The sequence below is a fragment of the Engystomops pustulosus genome, chromosome 8, assembly GCF_040894005.1.
Source record: "Engystomops pustulosus chromosome 8, aEngPut4.maternal, whole genome shotgun sequence".
Classification (NCBI taxonomy): Eukaryota; Metazoa; Chordata; class Amphibia; order Anura; family Leptodactylidae; genus Engystomops; species Engystomops pustulosus.
Genome location: NC_092418.1, coordinates 9251511 through 9268488, shown reverse-complemented (window position 1 = coordinate 9268488; position 16978 = coordinate 9251511). Strand labels below are relative to the sequence as shown.

Here is a 16978-nt window from a genome sequence, read left to right as displayed (position 1 = left end):
ATTGTGGCTCTGCACACATTGAGATGCCGGGACAATTTACCACCAGCCGGGGGGGGGGGGATGGGAAGGAGGCGGAGCCGCGAGGTGTCAGACACATATAACAGATAAAGTTTTCCCTCACCTGTGGTTGGCGGGAAGGTTATGTCTGAAATGGCGGGAACCTAATTGGCAAGCAACGCCCCTGCGTATGCCGCGTCACGTGACACCGCTCGGGCCGCTGAGGAGCGTGATGACGTCACACGCCGTACTGCCTCGGCTCAGCCTGGGTCATGTGATCCAGATGACAGAAGTGAGAGGAGCTGGTGAGGAGGGGCAGCGGTGCATGCTGGGAGCTGCAGCTCCTCCATCCACCACAGGAGGCGCTCCACAGAAGTGTTCACGGTGCACAATACACAGGAAATCCTTCACTAATATCTTCATGAGCCTGAGTATAAAGTGGTTCAGTGTAATGTGGCTGGTGCTGGGATCAGGTGATGGCCTCATCTATGAGGCTGAGCTGTAATACCAGGAGTGGCCACTATAGAATGTGTGGCACTGCCCTCTAGTTACATGGCTGGTGGGTGCAGGTGGCGGCTGCAATGACACTGTAGAGGGACAGAGGGGTCAGACATGTGACCGTACATCAGGTCCGGCCTAGAAGTTCTGAGTAGGATACAGGGTGAGTGAGCCAAGTACATCGCCACATATCGTATGATGCTTGTTCTTGGTATTGCGGCCATGGTACCACGTCATCATGCATTGCAGACAGGCCCCTGAACGAGGGACAGGATGTCCCAGACCCGAGAGGGAGAAGCGGTACTGACCCAGCTCCGCCTCATCCGCCGATGGAGACAAATGAGCCAAGGAACACGATTTAAAGGAACACTCCATCACAGCTGTAAAATGAATTACTTGTGACTGGGGTGATCCCGTAATCTTTATTCTTATATCGTATTTCTTATTTATACAATATGAGGGAGGACAGGAGGCCACAATATGAGGGAGGACAGGAGGTCACAGTATGAGGAGGGTGGAGGACAGGAGGCCACAACATGAGGGGGACGGAGGACAGGAGGCCACAATATGAGGGAGGGCAGGAGGCCACAATATGAGGGGGACGGAGGACAGGAGGCCACAATATGAGGGAGGACAGGAGGCCACAATATGAGGGGGGCGGAGGACAGGAGGCCACAATATGAGGGAGGACAGGAGGCCACAATATGAGGGGGGCGGAGGACAGGAGGCCACAATATGAGGGAGGACAGGAGGCCACAATATGAGGGGCGTGGAGGACAGGAGGCCACAATATGAGGGGGACGGAGGACAGGAGGCCACAATATGAGGGGGACGGAGGACAGGAGGCCACAATATGAGGGGGACGGAGGACAGGAGGCCACAATATGAGGGGGGCGGAGGACAGGAGGCCACAATATGAGGGGGGCGGAGGACAGGAGGCCACAATATGAGGGGGGCGGAGGACAGGAGGCCACAATAGGAGGGAGGGCAGGAGGCCACAATATGAGGGGGACGGAGGACAGGAGGCCACAATATGAGGGGGGGCGGAGGACAGGAGGCCACAATATGAGGGGCGCGGAGGACAGGAGGCCACAATATGAGGGGGATGGAGGACAGGAGGCCACAATATGAGGGGGACGGAGGACAGGAGGCCACAATATGAGGGGGACGGAGGACAAGAGGCCACAATATGAGGGGGACGGAGGACAGGAGGCCACAATATGAGGGGGGATGGAGGACAGGAGGCCACAATATGAAGAAGAGGAGATGTGAGGGGATAGGAATACAGAGAGTTTGGACATTATAAGTTTGGGCAGGTGGAGGGGCAGGATATTAGGTCATTTCAAACTATACAGGTGACTCTTTTCTGCTCATGGTCACATGACTTTTTGGGGTAGATTTTTTTTTTTATAGGTAAATGGTTGACATGTCACATAATGGAGGGACTTATAGAAAGGCCATTTTATATGTGACCTAAGGGAGCTGGTAAATAATCAGGCAAAATCTGGTAGGACATGACAGAGGAAACTCAGGCAACAGAAAATGTGCTGCAAAACTAGATTTATTTCGTCAAATTATTATTTTTTTTCAACAAAGATCAGCAAAATCTACAACCCTCATTATCATGCACAGTGTTCTTGTCTGCAGATATCAGGACATTACTTCCATGGCCTCCTGTCATCTCCGCACCTCCTCTCCGCACCTCCTTGGTGGAGCTCAGTTTCTCTCCACAATAAAGAATGTTCAAAAATACAACATGGAGCCACACGTTTCCCTGGGACTATCTAAAGGCCACAACCACGTAACATTTGTGGACCTAAAGCTGCTGTACATATCCTGGTGTAATGAAGTGGCCTTCATCTGTCCTAGCTAGTTATAATGACTGAGGCTTCATTACCAACATAGAAGAGGAGATGTAGGGGCTCAGTGAAGGAGGCGGTGAAGGTGTGCAAGTGCCTGATGGGGTCACACAGCTCATAGAAGGACAGATGCCCGGCCTCATAGTCTAAGAAGACTCCAAACGTTGGAGATGTTGGCTCTGAATTGAGCATTTCTACTACAGAGTCATGTGACACTGCAAATTCTGCATCTTCTAAGACCAGACACCAAGATTTATCATTATCTCCACCACCCGACTCCTCTCCATCCCTCCCTATACTGGGATAGGACACTCCGATTTCACATCTTCCTATCTGGTTCCACTCCACCTCCCAGTAATGTCTTCCTGAGGAGAGACCACATTTGCTTAGCACCTGGGAGTAATATAGAAACCTTCCTGGTGATTCTGGTTTGTTCTGTGCCTCGGAATCAGATGCCATTTTCAGATCTTCCGATACCTCGACACACTCATTAGCAGTGTCCACATCCAGCAATACGTCTGGTACCTGGAACCTGAGCTCCGATGTTACACCAGAGGCAAGTTCCCTCAAAGATCGGTGTAAGGTCAATGAGATCAAAGCCTCATCCAGATCATCAGTTGTCTCCTGATGGTCACTCACTGGAGCCTTGTTGTCTTCCACCACTCTCAGATCACTTTGGTTCATTCCTTGGTCTGATTTCAGTCCCACATCCTCGTCATCTTCAGAGCTGATCTTTCTATCACATTTCTCCATTTCCTCATCATCGTCATCACCGCATCCGGTAATGTCACTTTCTTGTAGGAGTCTTATTGGGTCGGTGATGCGACCCATCTCCTCTATGTCACGCATCTTCCTGCACAGCTCGTCCTCCTGTATTTCCAGCTTCTTGATCTGATCAGATATCTGGGACACAATCTCCTCCTCCTGCCTGGAGATCTCATTCAGCGTTTTCTTTTCCGCCACTTCCAATTGTTCCTTAATATCCATAAAGATCTTACTGACGTTCTTCCTCTTATCAGAAGATTTCTTTTGGATCTTCCCCTTATGGTCGAGGAGATTGTGGACTCTTGTCTGAATTTCTCCTTTTTGAAGGTCTAGTTTATTCAGATATTCCCTCAGTTTCTTCTTCTTCCTCTTAGAAGCATTATCTAGAAGTTCCACCTGGTGTCTCCTGTGTTTACCGACCAGACAGCAGGACACACAGAGACAAACCGCATCCTGGGGACAGTAATATTCCAGAACCTTCTTGTGGATGGAACATTTTCTGTTACCAAAGGAGACGGTGGGTTCTGTCAATATATGATCCATGGTCTTGTTGTGGGCTGTCAGGTGGTCGTCACAGAGAGAGTTCTCACACTGCAGACAGGACCTCACAGCCGGTACCTGAGACTTTATACAGTAACTACAGAAGACTTTGGTCTCCTCCATATCAGACTGAGTAGATAAGAAACGCTCCACTATATTCCCCAGCTTCCTGTTCTTCTCCACGGCCGGACGCTCGGGATATTCTGCTCTGCAGTCAGGACAGGAATATCCTCCAGCCGCCTCCTGTGCATCCAGCGCACTCACAATACACGAGCGGCAGAAGTTGTGACCACATCTCAGGGATACGGGATCTGTATAGAGGCTCAGGCAGATGGAGCAGTCCAGCTCTTCCCTCAAGTTTTCTGACGCCATCCTGCAATGAAAGAAATAAATCTTTAGCGTCAACACAAGTGTCATAGATGCTTGTACAGGCAATTTTACTCCTTCAAAAAAAAAAAAAACCCATGCAGAAACATTTGCACGAGACCTTCTACAACGTGTTAAGGCCAACTGCACCCGACCACTTGTTCTGATGTTTGGAGACATATGACATCAGTGGGGTGAGTGGCGCTCACTCTGCCAATATCCATAGCAAATGACTGCGTGGAGAATGGCCAAAATAACACCTGTCCTTGGCGCTTGTGGTGCAGTGATGACACTTATGAGGTCCGATCCTCAACATTTATTTCAATGGATGATAGTTTGAAAAAAGACACTTGTCCATCAAGTGGATTTCAAGGATCTTTGCGGAGTCTGTAGATAACTCAGAGCAGCTCCTATTCCTGCCCATGTTTTGTGCCTTCCCATGGACATCTATGACAACTTGAAATACACAGATGCCACAGTGATGATAACCGGGTGTCATACACCTATGTGACGTAACAAAGGGTTGGGACAAACTAGTGACATCATTACCCGGCATTTTTTTGCAAAAAATTAATATGGTTGACACGCTTACTGATTTTGCAGACATACGGCTAGGAAAAGGATTACAGGCTAGAGGAGGGGTGCACAACCTCTATAGGTCCGAGGGCCGCATTGTCATACTGCTACCCTTCAGGGGGCGGCACTATTGCCCAAAACCCTTGATGCGCCAAAAACCACAGTACAGAGCGAACTCCCCCCAGAAACCACTACTGCATAATACTGTATTTGTACAACAAGTAACAGACCACAGAGCAGACTACAAAACAGCACAAACAGAAAGATAATAATCATGATGGAAATTCCGGGAAGATAACTACTATAATACTGCCCCCTATGTACAAGAATATAACTACTATAATACTGCTCCTATGTACAAGAATATAACTACTATAATACTGCCCCCTATGTACAAGAATATAACTACTATAATACTGCCCCCTATGTACAGGAATATAACTACTATAATACTGCCCTCTATGTACAGGAATATAACTACTATAATACTGCCCTCTATGTACAGGAATATAACTACTATAATACTGCCCCCTATGTACAGGAATATAACTACTATAATACTGCCCCCTATGTACAAGAATATAACTACTATAATACTGCCCCTATGTACAAGAATATAACTACTATAATACTGCCCCCTATGTACAGGAATATAACTACTATAATACTGCCCCCTATGTACAGGAATATAACTACTATAATACTGCCCCCTATGTACAGGAATATAACTACTATAATACTACCCCCTATGTACAAGAATATAACTACTATAATACTGCCCCTATGTACAAGAATATAACTACTATAATACTGCCCCCTATGTACAAGAATATAACTACTATAATACTGCCCCCTATGTACAGGAATATAACTACTATAATACTACCCCCTATGTACAAGAATATAACTACTATAATACTGCCCCTATGTACAAGAATATAACTACTATAATACTGCCCCCTATGTACAGGAATATAACTACTATAATACTGCCCCCTATGTACAGGAATATAACTACTATAATACTGCCCCCTATGTACAAGAATATAACTACTATAATACTGCCCCCTATGTACAGGAATATAACTACTATAATACTGCCCCTATGTACAGGAATATAACTACTATAATACTGCCCCCTATGTACAGGAATATAACTACTATAATACTGCCCCCTATATACAGGAATATAACTACTATAATACTGCCCCTATGTACAGGAATATAACTACTATAATACTGCCCCCTATGTACAAGAATATAACTACTATAATACTGCCCCCTATGTACAGGAATATAACTACTATAATACTGCCCCCTATGTACAGGAATATAACTACTATAATACTACCCCCTATGTACAAGAATATAACTACTATAATACTGCCCCTATGTACAAGAATATAACTACTATAATACTGCCCCCTATGTACAGGAATATAACTACTATAATACTGCCCCCTATGTACAGGAATATAACTACTATAATACTGCCCCCTATGTACAAGAATATAACTACTATAATACTGCCCCCTATGTACAGGAATATAACTACTATAATACTGCCCCTATGTACAGGAATATAACTACTATAATACTGCCCCCTATGTACAGGAATATAACTACTATAATACTGCCCCCTATGTACAGGAATATAACTACTATAATACTGCCCCCTATGTACAGGAATATAACTACTATAATACTGCCCCCTATGTACAAGAATATAACTACTATAATACTGCCCCCTATGTACAGGAATATAACTACTATAATACTGCCGCCTATGTACAAGAATATAACTACTATAATACTGCCCCCTATGTACAGGAATATAACTACTATAATACTGCCGCCTATGTACAAGAATATAACTACTATAATACTGCCCCCTATGTACAAGAATATAACTACTATAATACTGCCCCCTATGTACAAGAATATAACTACTATAATACTGCCCCCTATGTACAGGAATATAACTACTATAATACTGCCTCCTATGTACAAGAATATAACTACTATAATACTGCCCCCTATGTACAGGAATATAACTACTATAATACTGCCCCCTATGTACATGAATATAACTACTATAATACTGCCGCCTATGTACAAGAATATAACTACTATAATACTGCCTCCTATGTACAAGAATATAACTACTATAATACTGCCCCCTATGTACAAGAATATAACTACTATAATACTGCCCCCTATGTACAGGAATATAACTACTATAATACTGCTGCCTATGTACAAGAATATAACTACTATAATACTGCCCCCTATGTACAGGAATATAACTACTATAATACTGCCGCCTATGTACAAGAATATAACTACTATAATACTGCCCCCTATGTACAAGAATATAACTACTATAATACTGCCCCCTATGTACAAGAATATAACTACTATAATACTGCCCCCTATGTACAGGAATATAACTACTATAATACTGCCCCCTATGTACAAGAATATAACTACTATAATACTGCCCCCTATGTACAAGAATATAACTACTATAATACTGCCCCCTATGTACAAGAATATAACTACTATAATACTGCCCCCTATGTACAGGAATATAACTACTATAATACTGCCTCCTATGTACAAGAATATAACTACTATGATACTGCCCCCTATGTACAGGAATATAACTACTATAATACTGCCGCCTATGTACAAGAATATAACTACTATAATACTGCCTCCTATGTACAAGAATATAACTACTATAATACTGCCCCCTATGTACAAGAATATAACTACTATAATACTGCCCCCTATGTACAGGAATATAACTACTATAATACTACCCCCTATGTACAAGAATATAACTACTATAATACTGCCCCTATGTACAAGAATATAACTACTATAATACTGCCCCCTATGTACAGGAATATAACTACTATAATACTGCCCCCTATGTACAGGAATATAACTACTATAATACTGCCCCCTATGTACAAGAATATAACTACTATAATACTGCCCCCTATGTACAGGAATATAACTACTATAATACTGCCCCTATGTACAGGAATATAACTACTATAATACTGCCCCCTATGTACAGGAATATAACTACTATAATACTGCCCCCTATATACAGGAATATAACTACTATAATACTGCCCCTATGTACAGGAATATAACTACTATAATACTGCCCCCTATGTACAAGAATATAACTACTATAATACTGCCCCCTATGTACAGGAATATAACTACTATAATACTGCCCCCTATGTACAGGAATATAACTACTATAATACTACCCCCTATGTACAAGAATATAACTACTATAATACTGCCCCTATGTACAAGAATATAACTACTATAATACTGCCCCCTATGTACAGGAATATAACTACTATAATACTGCCCCCTATGTACAGGAATATAACTACTATAATACTGCCCCCTATGTACAAGAATATAACTACTATAATACTGCCCCCTATGTACAGGAATATAACTACTATAATACTGCCCCTATGTACAGGAATATAACTACTATAATACTGCCCCCTATGTACAGGAATATAACTACTATAATACTGCCCCCTATGTACAGGAATATAACTACTATAATACTGCCCCCTATGTACAGGAATATAACTACTATAATACTGCCCCCTATGTACAAGGATATAACTACTATAATTCTACCCCCTATGTACAAGAATATAACTACTATAATACTGCTCCTATGTACAAGAATATAACTACTATAATACTGCCCCCTATGTACAGGGATATAACTACTATAATACTGCTCCCTATGTACAGGGATATAACTACTATAATACTTCCCCCTATGTACAAGAATATAACTACTATAATACTGCTCCCTATGTACAGGAATATAACTACTATAATACTGCCCCCTATGTACAGGAATATAACTACTATAATACTGCCCCCTATGTACAAGAATATAACTACTATAATACTGCCCCCTATGTACAAGAATATAACTACTATAATACTGCCCCCTATGTACAAGAATATAACTATTATAATACTGCCCCCTATGTACAGGAATATAACTATTATAATACTGCCCCCTATGTACAGGAATATAACTACTATAATACTGCCCCCTATGTACAAGAATATAACTACTATAATACTGCCCCCTATGTACAAGAATATAACTACTATAATACTGCCCCCTATGTACAAGAATATAACTACTATAATACTGCCTCCTATGTACAGGAATATAACTACTATAATACTGCCCCCTATGTACAGGAATATAACTACTATAATACTGCCGCCTATGTACAAGAATATAACTACTATAATACTGCCTCCTATGTACAAGAATATAACTACTATAATACTGCCCCCTATGTACAAGAATATAACTACTATAATACTGCCCCCTATGTACAGGAATATAACTACTATAATACTGCTGCCTATGTACAAGAATATAACTACTATAATACTGCCCCCTATGTACAGGAATATAACTACTATAATACTGCTGCCTATGTACAAGAATATAACTACTATAATACTGCCCCCTATGTACAAGAATATAACTACTATAATACTGCCCCCTATGTACAAGAATATAACTACTATAATACTGCCCCCTATGTACAGGAATATAACTACTATAATACTGCCTCCTATGTACAAGAATATAACTACTATAATACTGCCCCCTATGTACAGGAATATAACTACTATAATACTGCCCCCTATGTACATGAATATAACTACTATAATACTGCCGCCTATGTACAAGAATATAACTACTATAATACTGCCTCCTATGTACAAGAATATAACTACTATAATACTGCCCCCTATGTACAAGAATATAACTACTATAATACTGCCCCCTATGTACAGGAATATAACTACTATAATACTGCTGCCTATGTACAAGAATATAACTACTATAATACTGCCCCCTATGTACAGGAATATAACTACTATAATACTGCTGCCTATGTACAAGAATATAACTACTATAATACTGCCCCCTATGTACAAGAATATAACTACTATAATACTGCCCCCTATGTACAAGAATATAACTACTATAATACTGCCCCCTATGTACAGGAATATAACTACTATAATACTGCCCCCTATGTACAGGAATATAACTACTATAATACTGCCTCCTATGTACAAGAATATAACTACTATGATACTGCCCCCCATGTACAGGAATATAACTACTATAATACCGCACCCTATGTACAGGAATATAACTGCTATAATACTGCCCCCTATGTACAGGAATATAACTACTATAATACTGCCCCCTATGTACAGGAATATAACTATTATAATACTGCCTCCTATGTACAAGAATATAACTACTATAATACTGCCCTCTATGTACAAGAATATAACTACTATAATACTGCCTCCTATGTACAGGAATATAACTACTATAATAGTGCCCCCTATGTACAGGAATATAACTACTATAATACTGCTCCCTATGTACAGGAATATAACTACTATAATACTGCCCCCTATGTACAGGAATATAACTACTATAATACTGCCCCCTATGTACAGGAATATAACTACTATAATACTGCCCCCTATGTACAAGAATATAACTACTATAATACTGCCCCCTGTGTACAAGAATATAACTACTATAATACTGCCCTCTATGTACAGGAATATAACTACTATAATACTGCCCCCTATGTACAAGAATATAACTACTATAATACTGCCCCCTATGTACAGGAATATAACTACTATAATACTGCCCCCTATGTACAAGAATATAACTACTATAATACTGCCCCCAATTCTAGTTCCCCCTCCTCTCCTGCCCCCAGTTCTAGTCCCCCCCTGATGATTCCCCACCCCCCCCTCGCTTAGGCCTGCGGTATATCTGTCCTCCTAAGGCTGCGTTCACACGTGCAGTTTTTCAGATGCAGTTTTTGAAGCCAAAAGTAAGTGTGGATCAAAACTGCTCCTCTTCTTTTCACTCCTCTCCTGGTTTGGACATTGAAAACTAAATCTAAAAAACTGAACAGCTGCGTTTTTGCTTCCATGTTGTAGTTAAAAAATTTTTTTATATAAAGTCAATTTATAGTCGGGAGGAAACATTAACAGCGAGACCTCCTTTTCTTTATCAGATCCCTGTAACAAATATGTTTAAAGGATTCCTTGCTTTCTGTTCCCTGCGTCAGCTTCCGTTTTTTTTCCGTTTTATGTAAATTTTTAACCGTCCGTTATTTTGTTTTCCTCTGCATTGGCCACTAGAGGTCGCAATGAACCACGGCAATGTCCAATCAGAGCTCATTATGAGATAGAGGACGGATAACTGAGGGAACAAACTGATACAAACCAAGAGCGTCCGTTGTACATAGAAAACAATCTAAAAAGTCTGTTGGAAAGTTTTCCGTTACAACAGCTGAGGAGAGGTGATCTGCCTAATTACACCACTTTTAACATTTGTGTTTACAAAACGTGCGTTAACAAATGTAAATAGTAATGTAATGAGGTAAATCCCCTCTCCTCGGCTGTTGTAGTGCGTTTTGAAATGCTATGAAAACGCAACCAAAGCGCAACGTGTGACCGCACCCTTAGAAGAGAAAAACGCCGAGCAGTTTGCGTCCAAGTATCCAATCACGTAACGGAAGGTGCCATGCATGAAGCTAACGGACACCACTCGACACCAATTGAAATAACGTATCCGTTATCCATTTGCTTTGAAACGTAAACTGCAAAATGAAGCAAGAAGAAAGATGGGAACCGGAATGAAGCTGCATCCACATTTTTAGTTTCGCTTTTTACCACAATTTTTTTTTTAGATGGCAGAAGCTTCCCTGGAGGCACAATGGGGGTCATTTACTAAGGACCTGATTTGCGTTTTCCCGACGTGTTACCCGAATATTTCCGATTTGCGCCGATTGTACCTGAATTGCCCCGGGATTTTGGCGCATGCGATCGGATTGTGGAGCATTGGCGCCGGCATGCGCGCAACGGAAATCGGAGGGGGGGCGTGGCCGAATGAAAACCCGACGTATTCGGAAAAACCGCTGCATTTAAAAAACGAAAATGTGTTGCTTGGGAAGCGCTTACCTTCACCTGGTCCAGCTCGGTGTATTCCGGCGCGTTCAGATGATTTTCAGCGCAGCAGCGCCACCTGGTGGACGGCGGAGGAACTGCCATCATAAATCCCGGCTGGACCCGAATCCAGCGCAGAGAACGCGCCGCTGGATCGCGAATGGGCCGGGTAAGTAAATCTGCCCCATAGTGTGTGCGCTGTCAGCAGGACCTCGGTATACAGTCGCTGTATAATAAAGCCATAACCTACCGCACATCAGCCTCACGGAGCGCAGCTGTTATGTTATAAGAAACACGGAATCTGATTGATCGCAACGCTGACAGACTAACACCGGAACGGTTGACACTTCCTTCCTCTAGAGCTGCTGTTCCTCCTCACTGCTTCCTGTCACATGACCTACAGCAATCACAAGCACCTGACCTACAGCGCTGCACCCACTCTGTCTCTGATGTGATCAAGGCTGAGGCCAGTGGAATGCGTCAAAAACGCGGCGCACAACGCGACGCAACGCATAGTGTGAATGCACCCTCCCATGCTTTGCGTCACGTTTTGTGCGGCAGTTTTGAAAGATGATCACGTGCCGAGGTTAATTTGCGTTTTAGCAAATGCAGTGGAAGCGCAATTTAGGGTGATGTCACACGTATGCGTTTTCAATCCATTTTCAATGCGTTTTCAATGACGGATTGAAAACGCATACGTGTGACATCACCCTTAACCTCAGCATGTGATCAGGGCTGAAGCTTCTGGAATGTGTGAAAAACGTAGCAAAAAAAGTGACGCATGCATCGTGCAAATGCGGCCAAATTCACCATCAAACGTTGATTTTTTTTTTAGGTTCCTACCGCGATGGCACGTTGAGGTAAAATTGCTTCTCCATCGTGTTTGCGTAATGCAGTGTTACCTCCGATCACAGTTGGAGCCTTTGGATTGTGTATTGCATTTAGAAACTCCATGCAAGCGCCCGGGCGCTGAGCTCAGCCACATTGTATCCGTGTTTCCAGTGTTACCAGGCACCCGTTGTGTTACACCCATCGTAAACGCTGGAAATGCAGATGTCACATGTGAACACACCCTAAAGTGTCCCTAGTGGCCTCCACACAGCACAAAGCTTCATTCCCATGGCTAATAACGCCCCTCCGGCCGGTGACACCTGCTGCTTCTACATCCTCTCAAATCCCATCAGTTTTGAGTCTTATTTTTTCAAATTTTATTCTTCTTCATCCAGGTCAACATCTGCAAAGACTTTGTATGTCCTGTCCATGTTTGTGTGGGTTTCCTCCGGGTCCTCCAGTTTCCTCCCACAGTCCAAAAACCTAGTGGTAGGTTGATGAGTTTGTGAGCCCCGTTGGGGGCAGGGACTGATCTGGAAATCTCTGTGCAGCGCTGCGTAATCTGTGTGCGCTATATAAATAAAGGAATTATGATACACAGTTCTTACCAGTTTCTCTGAGAGGTTTTTATTATTAGTTTTTTTTTTAATGGTACAAAATGCAAAGAGTTTTCTCTACTTCCTACAAACAATTAGTATTTTCATCAGGTTGCAGTGTCAGGTGATGAATCAGATGAATGAAGCAGCCCCTCTCCCCCTCCACCAGCGGGAAGTCTCAGCATCACCTAAAACCGTAGGATACCAAACCCTGATTAGGTCATTGACGGGGTAGAGTGAGGTCACGGATCAGGGTGAGTGGGTGCGATAAGGTCGAAGGTCACAGGTTGTCTGGTAATAATTCCCTTGTCGGTTGTGTCTGTTAATATGTAATGTATAATCTGTAGACTTCATGCCTGCATTACTCAGCGCTGTCAATATCATGTGTGACCAGGACGCTGCAGGATGTGTAGCTGTGGGTGCCCCCACCCTCACCATGTGCTGCCTGCAGGGTCCTCACATGTTACAGCAGTGGACCCCGGGGCTGTGAGTGGCTCCTCCATGTTTGCACATTCAGTTGCTGAGGCTCCGGGAGCTGTTGTCCCTCCCGGCAGCGGAGCGGCTGTGGAGACAGGGAATCCGGTGTTACAGTATTATAGCCTCACATGTCACATCTCATCATGTCACATCTTATGTTTTTGTTGCTTTTGAATCTTTCAGTTCACTGGAAACCATCAGCGAGTATGTCAGTTTCTCTAAGTGCACTGGTGTGTCCTCACACTGCTGTTCTCTGTGCACTCTGCAGACTGTATCAAGTATAGTCACTGGAGAGATGTGAAGAGTATATGCATATGTTGTTAGTAGCAGCAGGACTGTGAAATATTGATTTCTTTGATTCCAGGATTGTAGATTCTACAGTTGCACTGGGGGCATGTCCTCACACTGCTGTGTGCTCTCCCGATTGAGCTGCCTCGCATCCACTTCTAGTAGAAGTATATGACTAGCAGCAATAAATCCATATATAAATCCATATTTCACAGTCCTGCTGCTACTAACAACAAACACAAAGGTCTGATTACATGATTACATATCTTGTCAAGGACAACACATCACGTTAGCTTCAGAGAGCACAGAGAACAGCAGTGTAAGGACATGTACTCAGTACAACCCTGGAATATACATCCATATTTCACAGTCCTGCTGCTACTAACAACATATAAAAAGGTATGATTACTAATTTCTCCACAGAAAATACATAACACTGGCTGCAGTCTGCATGGTCACGCCTGCTGACAGGTTCCTTTTCCAGTAATATTTGTTTTATTTTTTATACATTTTTACTCTGTTATTTAAAAGAAAAGATATTTTGTTTTCTGGGAAACCATCCAGAGGCAGATTAGTAGCAAATCTCATTAAGACTTTACTTTAGTCCAGTAATTATGATGTGTGTATTCATAAATGTAACACCTAAATCTGAAGAAAATATTAATAAATTGCATAAACCTAAAATACAATCCAAAAACACCTAATAGTTACAACAAACTATCAACATCTCTAGCTGCTTGCTTCTACTACATGAAATATCAGTAATGGCCGATTATAAAGGAAATAGACCATCAAAAGCCATCAGGATACTCACAGATCCAGGCTCCGTGACTGTGGGATCTTCTTATCAGGGCCGGCGCCAGTGCTGGGCATACCTGGGAAAGTGCCAGGGCCCAGAGCTGCTGGGGGGGGCGGGGGGGGCCCACATAAGGCTGTACATAAGGAATCCATCGGTGTGAGGGGGGCTGTATCTAATGATTTTATATAAAATACCCATGAGGGGGCTATTTGGGATGATAAACTAGGGAAACATTTAGGGAACAGGAGACTGAATTTTTAATGCCGACACATGAGTTCACTGCAAAGGGGTCCTCTGGGGCTCTGTCACCCAGAGGTCTACTGAACTCTGGAGCCGATCCTGCTTATTACAATTGGCCTCCTTCCTTCTAAAATCAACTGTTAAAATTATGCAAATAAGCCTACCGCCTACCACCTCTGTGATTTAACTGCCTCACCCTCACCCCCTGCTCCTTTGTGTAGTGGGCACTTCCAGCAGGACAGTGTAACAGCCTGTGAAGCCAGATCACAGAGAGGCTAGGGTAACTCCTCAGGCTCATTAGAATAATTTTAAGTTGATTTTAGAAGGAAGGAGGCCATGGATATCAAATTTAAGATGATAACCACAGTCTCCTGGTGTCCCTGGTTTATTATGATGGATTTCGATGGGAGATTTCTTTTAACTCTGCTCTTGACAATGTTCCCAGGTAGGTGCTGTGGTCACTTACCTCATCCAGTAGTAAGCCATCGCCAAATCCTGCCGGACACCGACTCCTGTGTACACAAGAAAACAATGGGGTCAAATATCACTCAAGCCTCCTGCACATGGGTCTACGACCAGGGAACCAGAACCACCGCAGTCCGGGGCAGATGTTATGGATGAAACATTGGTAGATTCCGTTTTCCGTTGGAGCGAGTCAGCCCACAGACCTCAGCGCAGAAATCTAACTGGTTGCTATAGACAACTGCTTTTGCCACGCTCCAGTTGTCATTGTGATACCCCAGTAAGTAACAAGAAATGTGTTGTCCTAATATTACCTCTCAGATACCTCTGTCCCACCGCATGCTGGGCGCTGGGGTAACCGAGGTGGGCATAGGCGTGGGAGACGTGGAAGTGGAAGCTTTCGTAACAGATCCAGATATACAGCAGACAGAGCAGACAGCCGGTCACAGTCAGGAGCTGCCGGAGAGTTATAAAGTACCAGAGATGAAATAGTGAGAAAGTCAGGTGCACCCAAAACTCGCACCAATCTTAACCTGCGGCTTGTAAAAAAAAAAAAAATATGGGTGTCAAATTGTGATGTTAATTTTTCAATTTTATCTCATAAGTCTTTATCAAAGCTTTTCATAAAAAATAGGCGATATTACAAAATGTTACCTAACTACAAAGTAACAAGTCCTCACACAACTACCTAAACAAACTACGGGTCTTCCGACGATTCACTAAGGTCGTGCGCCCGATGTCCGCCAGGTGTCGCTGCTTCACCGAGGTCCGCCAGAGTTCACCATCCTCTCCCTGGTGCATGTAAGTGTGTGCCAAGCGACATATTTTTTTTTAAATAGCGCGATTTTTCTGAATCCGTCGGGTTTTCCACCCCCCCCCCCTTTTTTTCGTCGCATGCAAGCCAGCGCCAATGCGACACAATCCGCCAAAAACCCGGGGCAATTCGGTGCAAAACTGTAAAATTCGGGAAAACCCAGTGGAAAAACGCGATTCGGACCCTTAGTAAATGTGCCCCATTATCTTCTCCCCTCTTTGACTCCCCATAATCCAAAATTCTTCAATAGTAATTCACGACAAACCTTTGTATACTGCAATCAGCATCACTTATGGCATCGAAAATGTTAAAAGGTCGACTATGAGGAGGGTAGAGCGGACTCATCCCGCATCACCATGTGGTTATATGTCTGTGGTCACATCTGGACTTGTCTAATTTTATCTAAAAACAGAGAAATAATTTGCGGTAAAATCTCCTCCGATATAATTTACCTCCCACTGATGCCACTCCGCGTGCCCCTTCTTCGCCGGTGATGTCGCCATCTGCCCTCTTCTTCGCCTCATGGTGTGTGACGGCTCCCGGGTTGTACATCTGTATTTATAGCTCCCGGTTTCGCTGCGATCCAGCAATTTATGACCAGGTCTGGTGAAGAGATAAGGGGCTCCTGTGTGTGTGTGGGGGGGGGGCAAGTATCTTTTACGCCTTCTGCTCGAGTCGATGAATAAGACAGAGAACAGATGTGATGACCATTGTGTAAAGACAATATCACCAACACGAAGATAAATCAACAATGTTGCGAGTCCTCACACATCCAACCTCCGAAGCACCG

At 43.1% G+C, this 16978-nt stretch overlaps 1 protein-coding gene across 1 annotated transcript; it reads right to left on the bottom strand.

The window, feature by feature from the left end:
• Positions 1-1196: 1196 nt before the first annotated feature.
• Positions 1197-12091, bottom strand: LOC140074599 (E3 ubiquitin/ISG15 ligase TRIM25-like). Its single transcript, XM_072119613.1, has 2 exons — positions 11932-12091; positions 1197-4032 (listed from the first exon to the last, which is right to left on the bottom strand). Exon 2 carries the CDS (start codon positions 4029-4031, stop codon positions 2361-2363), a length of 1671 nt encoding a protein of 556 aa, XP_071975714.1. The 5' UTR covers position 4032; positions 11932-12091; the 3' UTR covers positions 1197-2360.
• Between the last annotated feature and the right edge of the window lie 4887 nt (positions 12092-16978).

What these genes read in the sequence shown, in the direction of transcription:
- LOC140074599 (XM_072119613.1), bottom strand. Translation starts at nt 4,031, where the DNA reads ATGGCGTCAGAAAACTTGAGGGAAGAGCTGGACTGCTCCATCTGCCTG.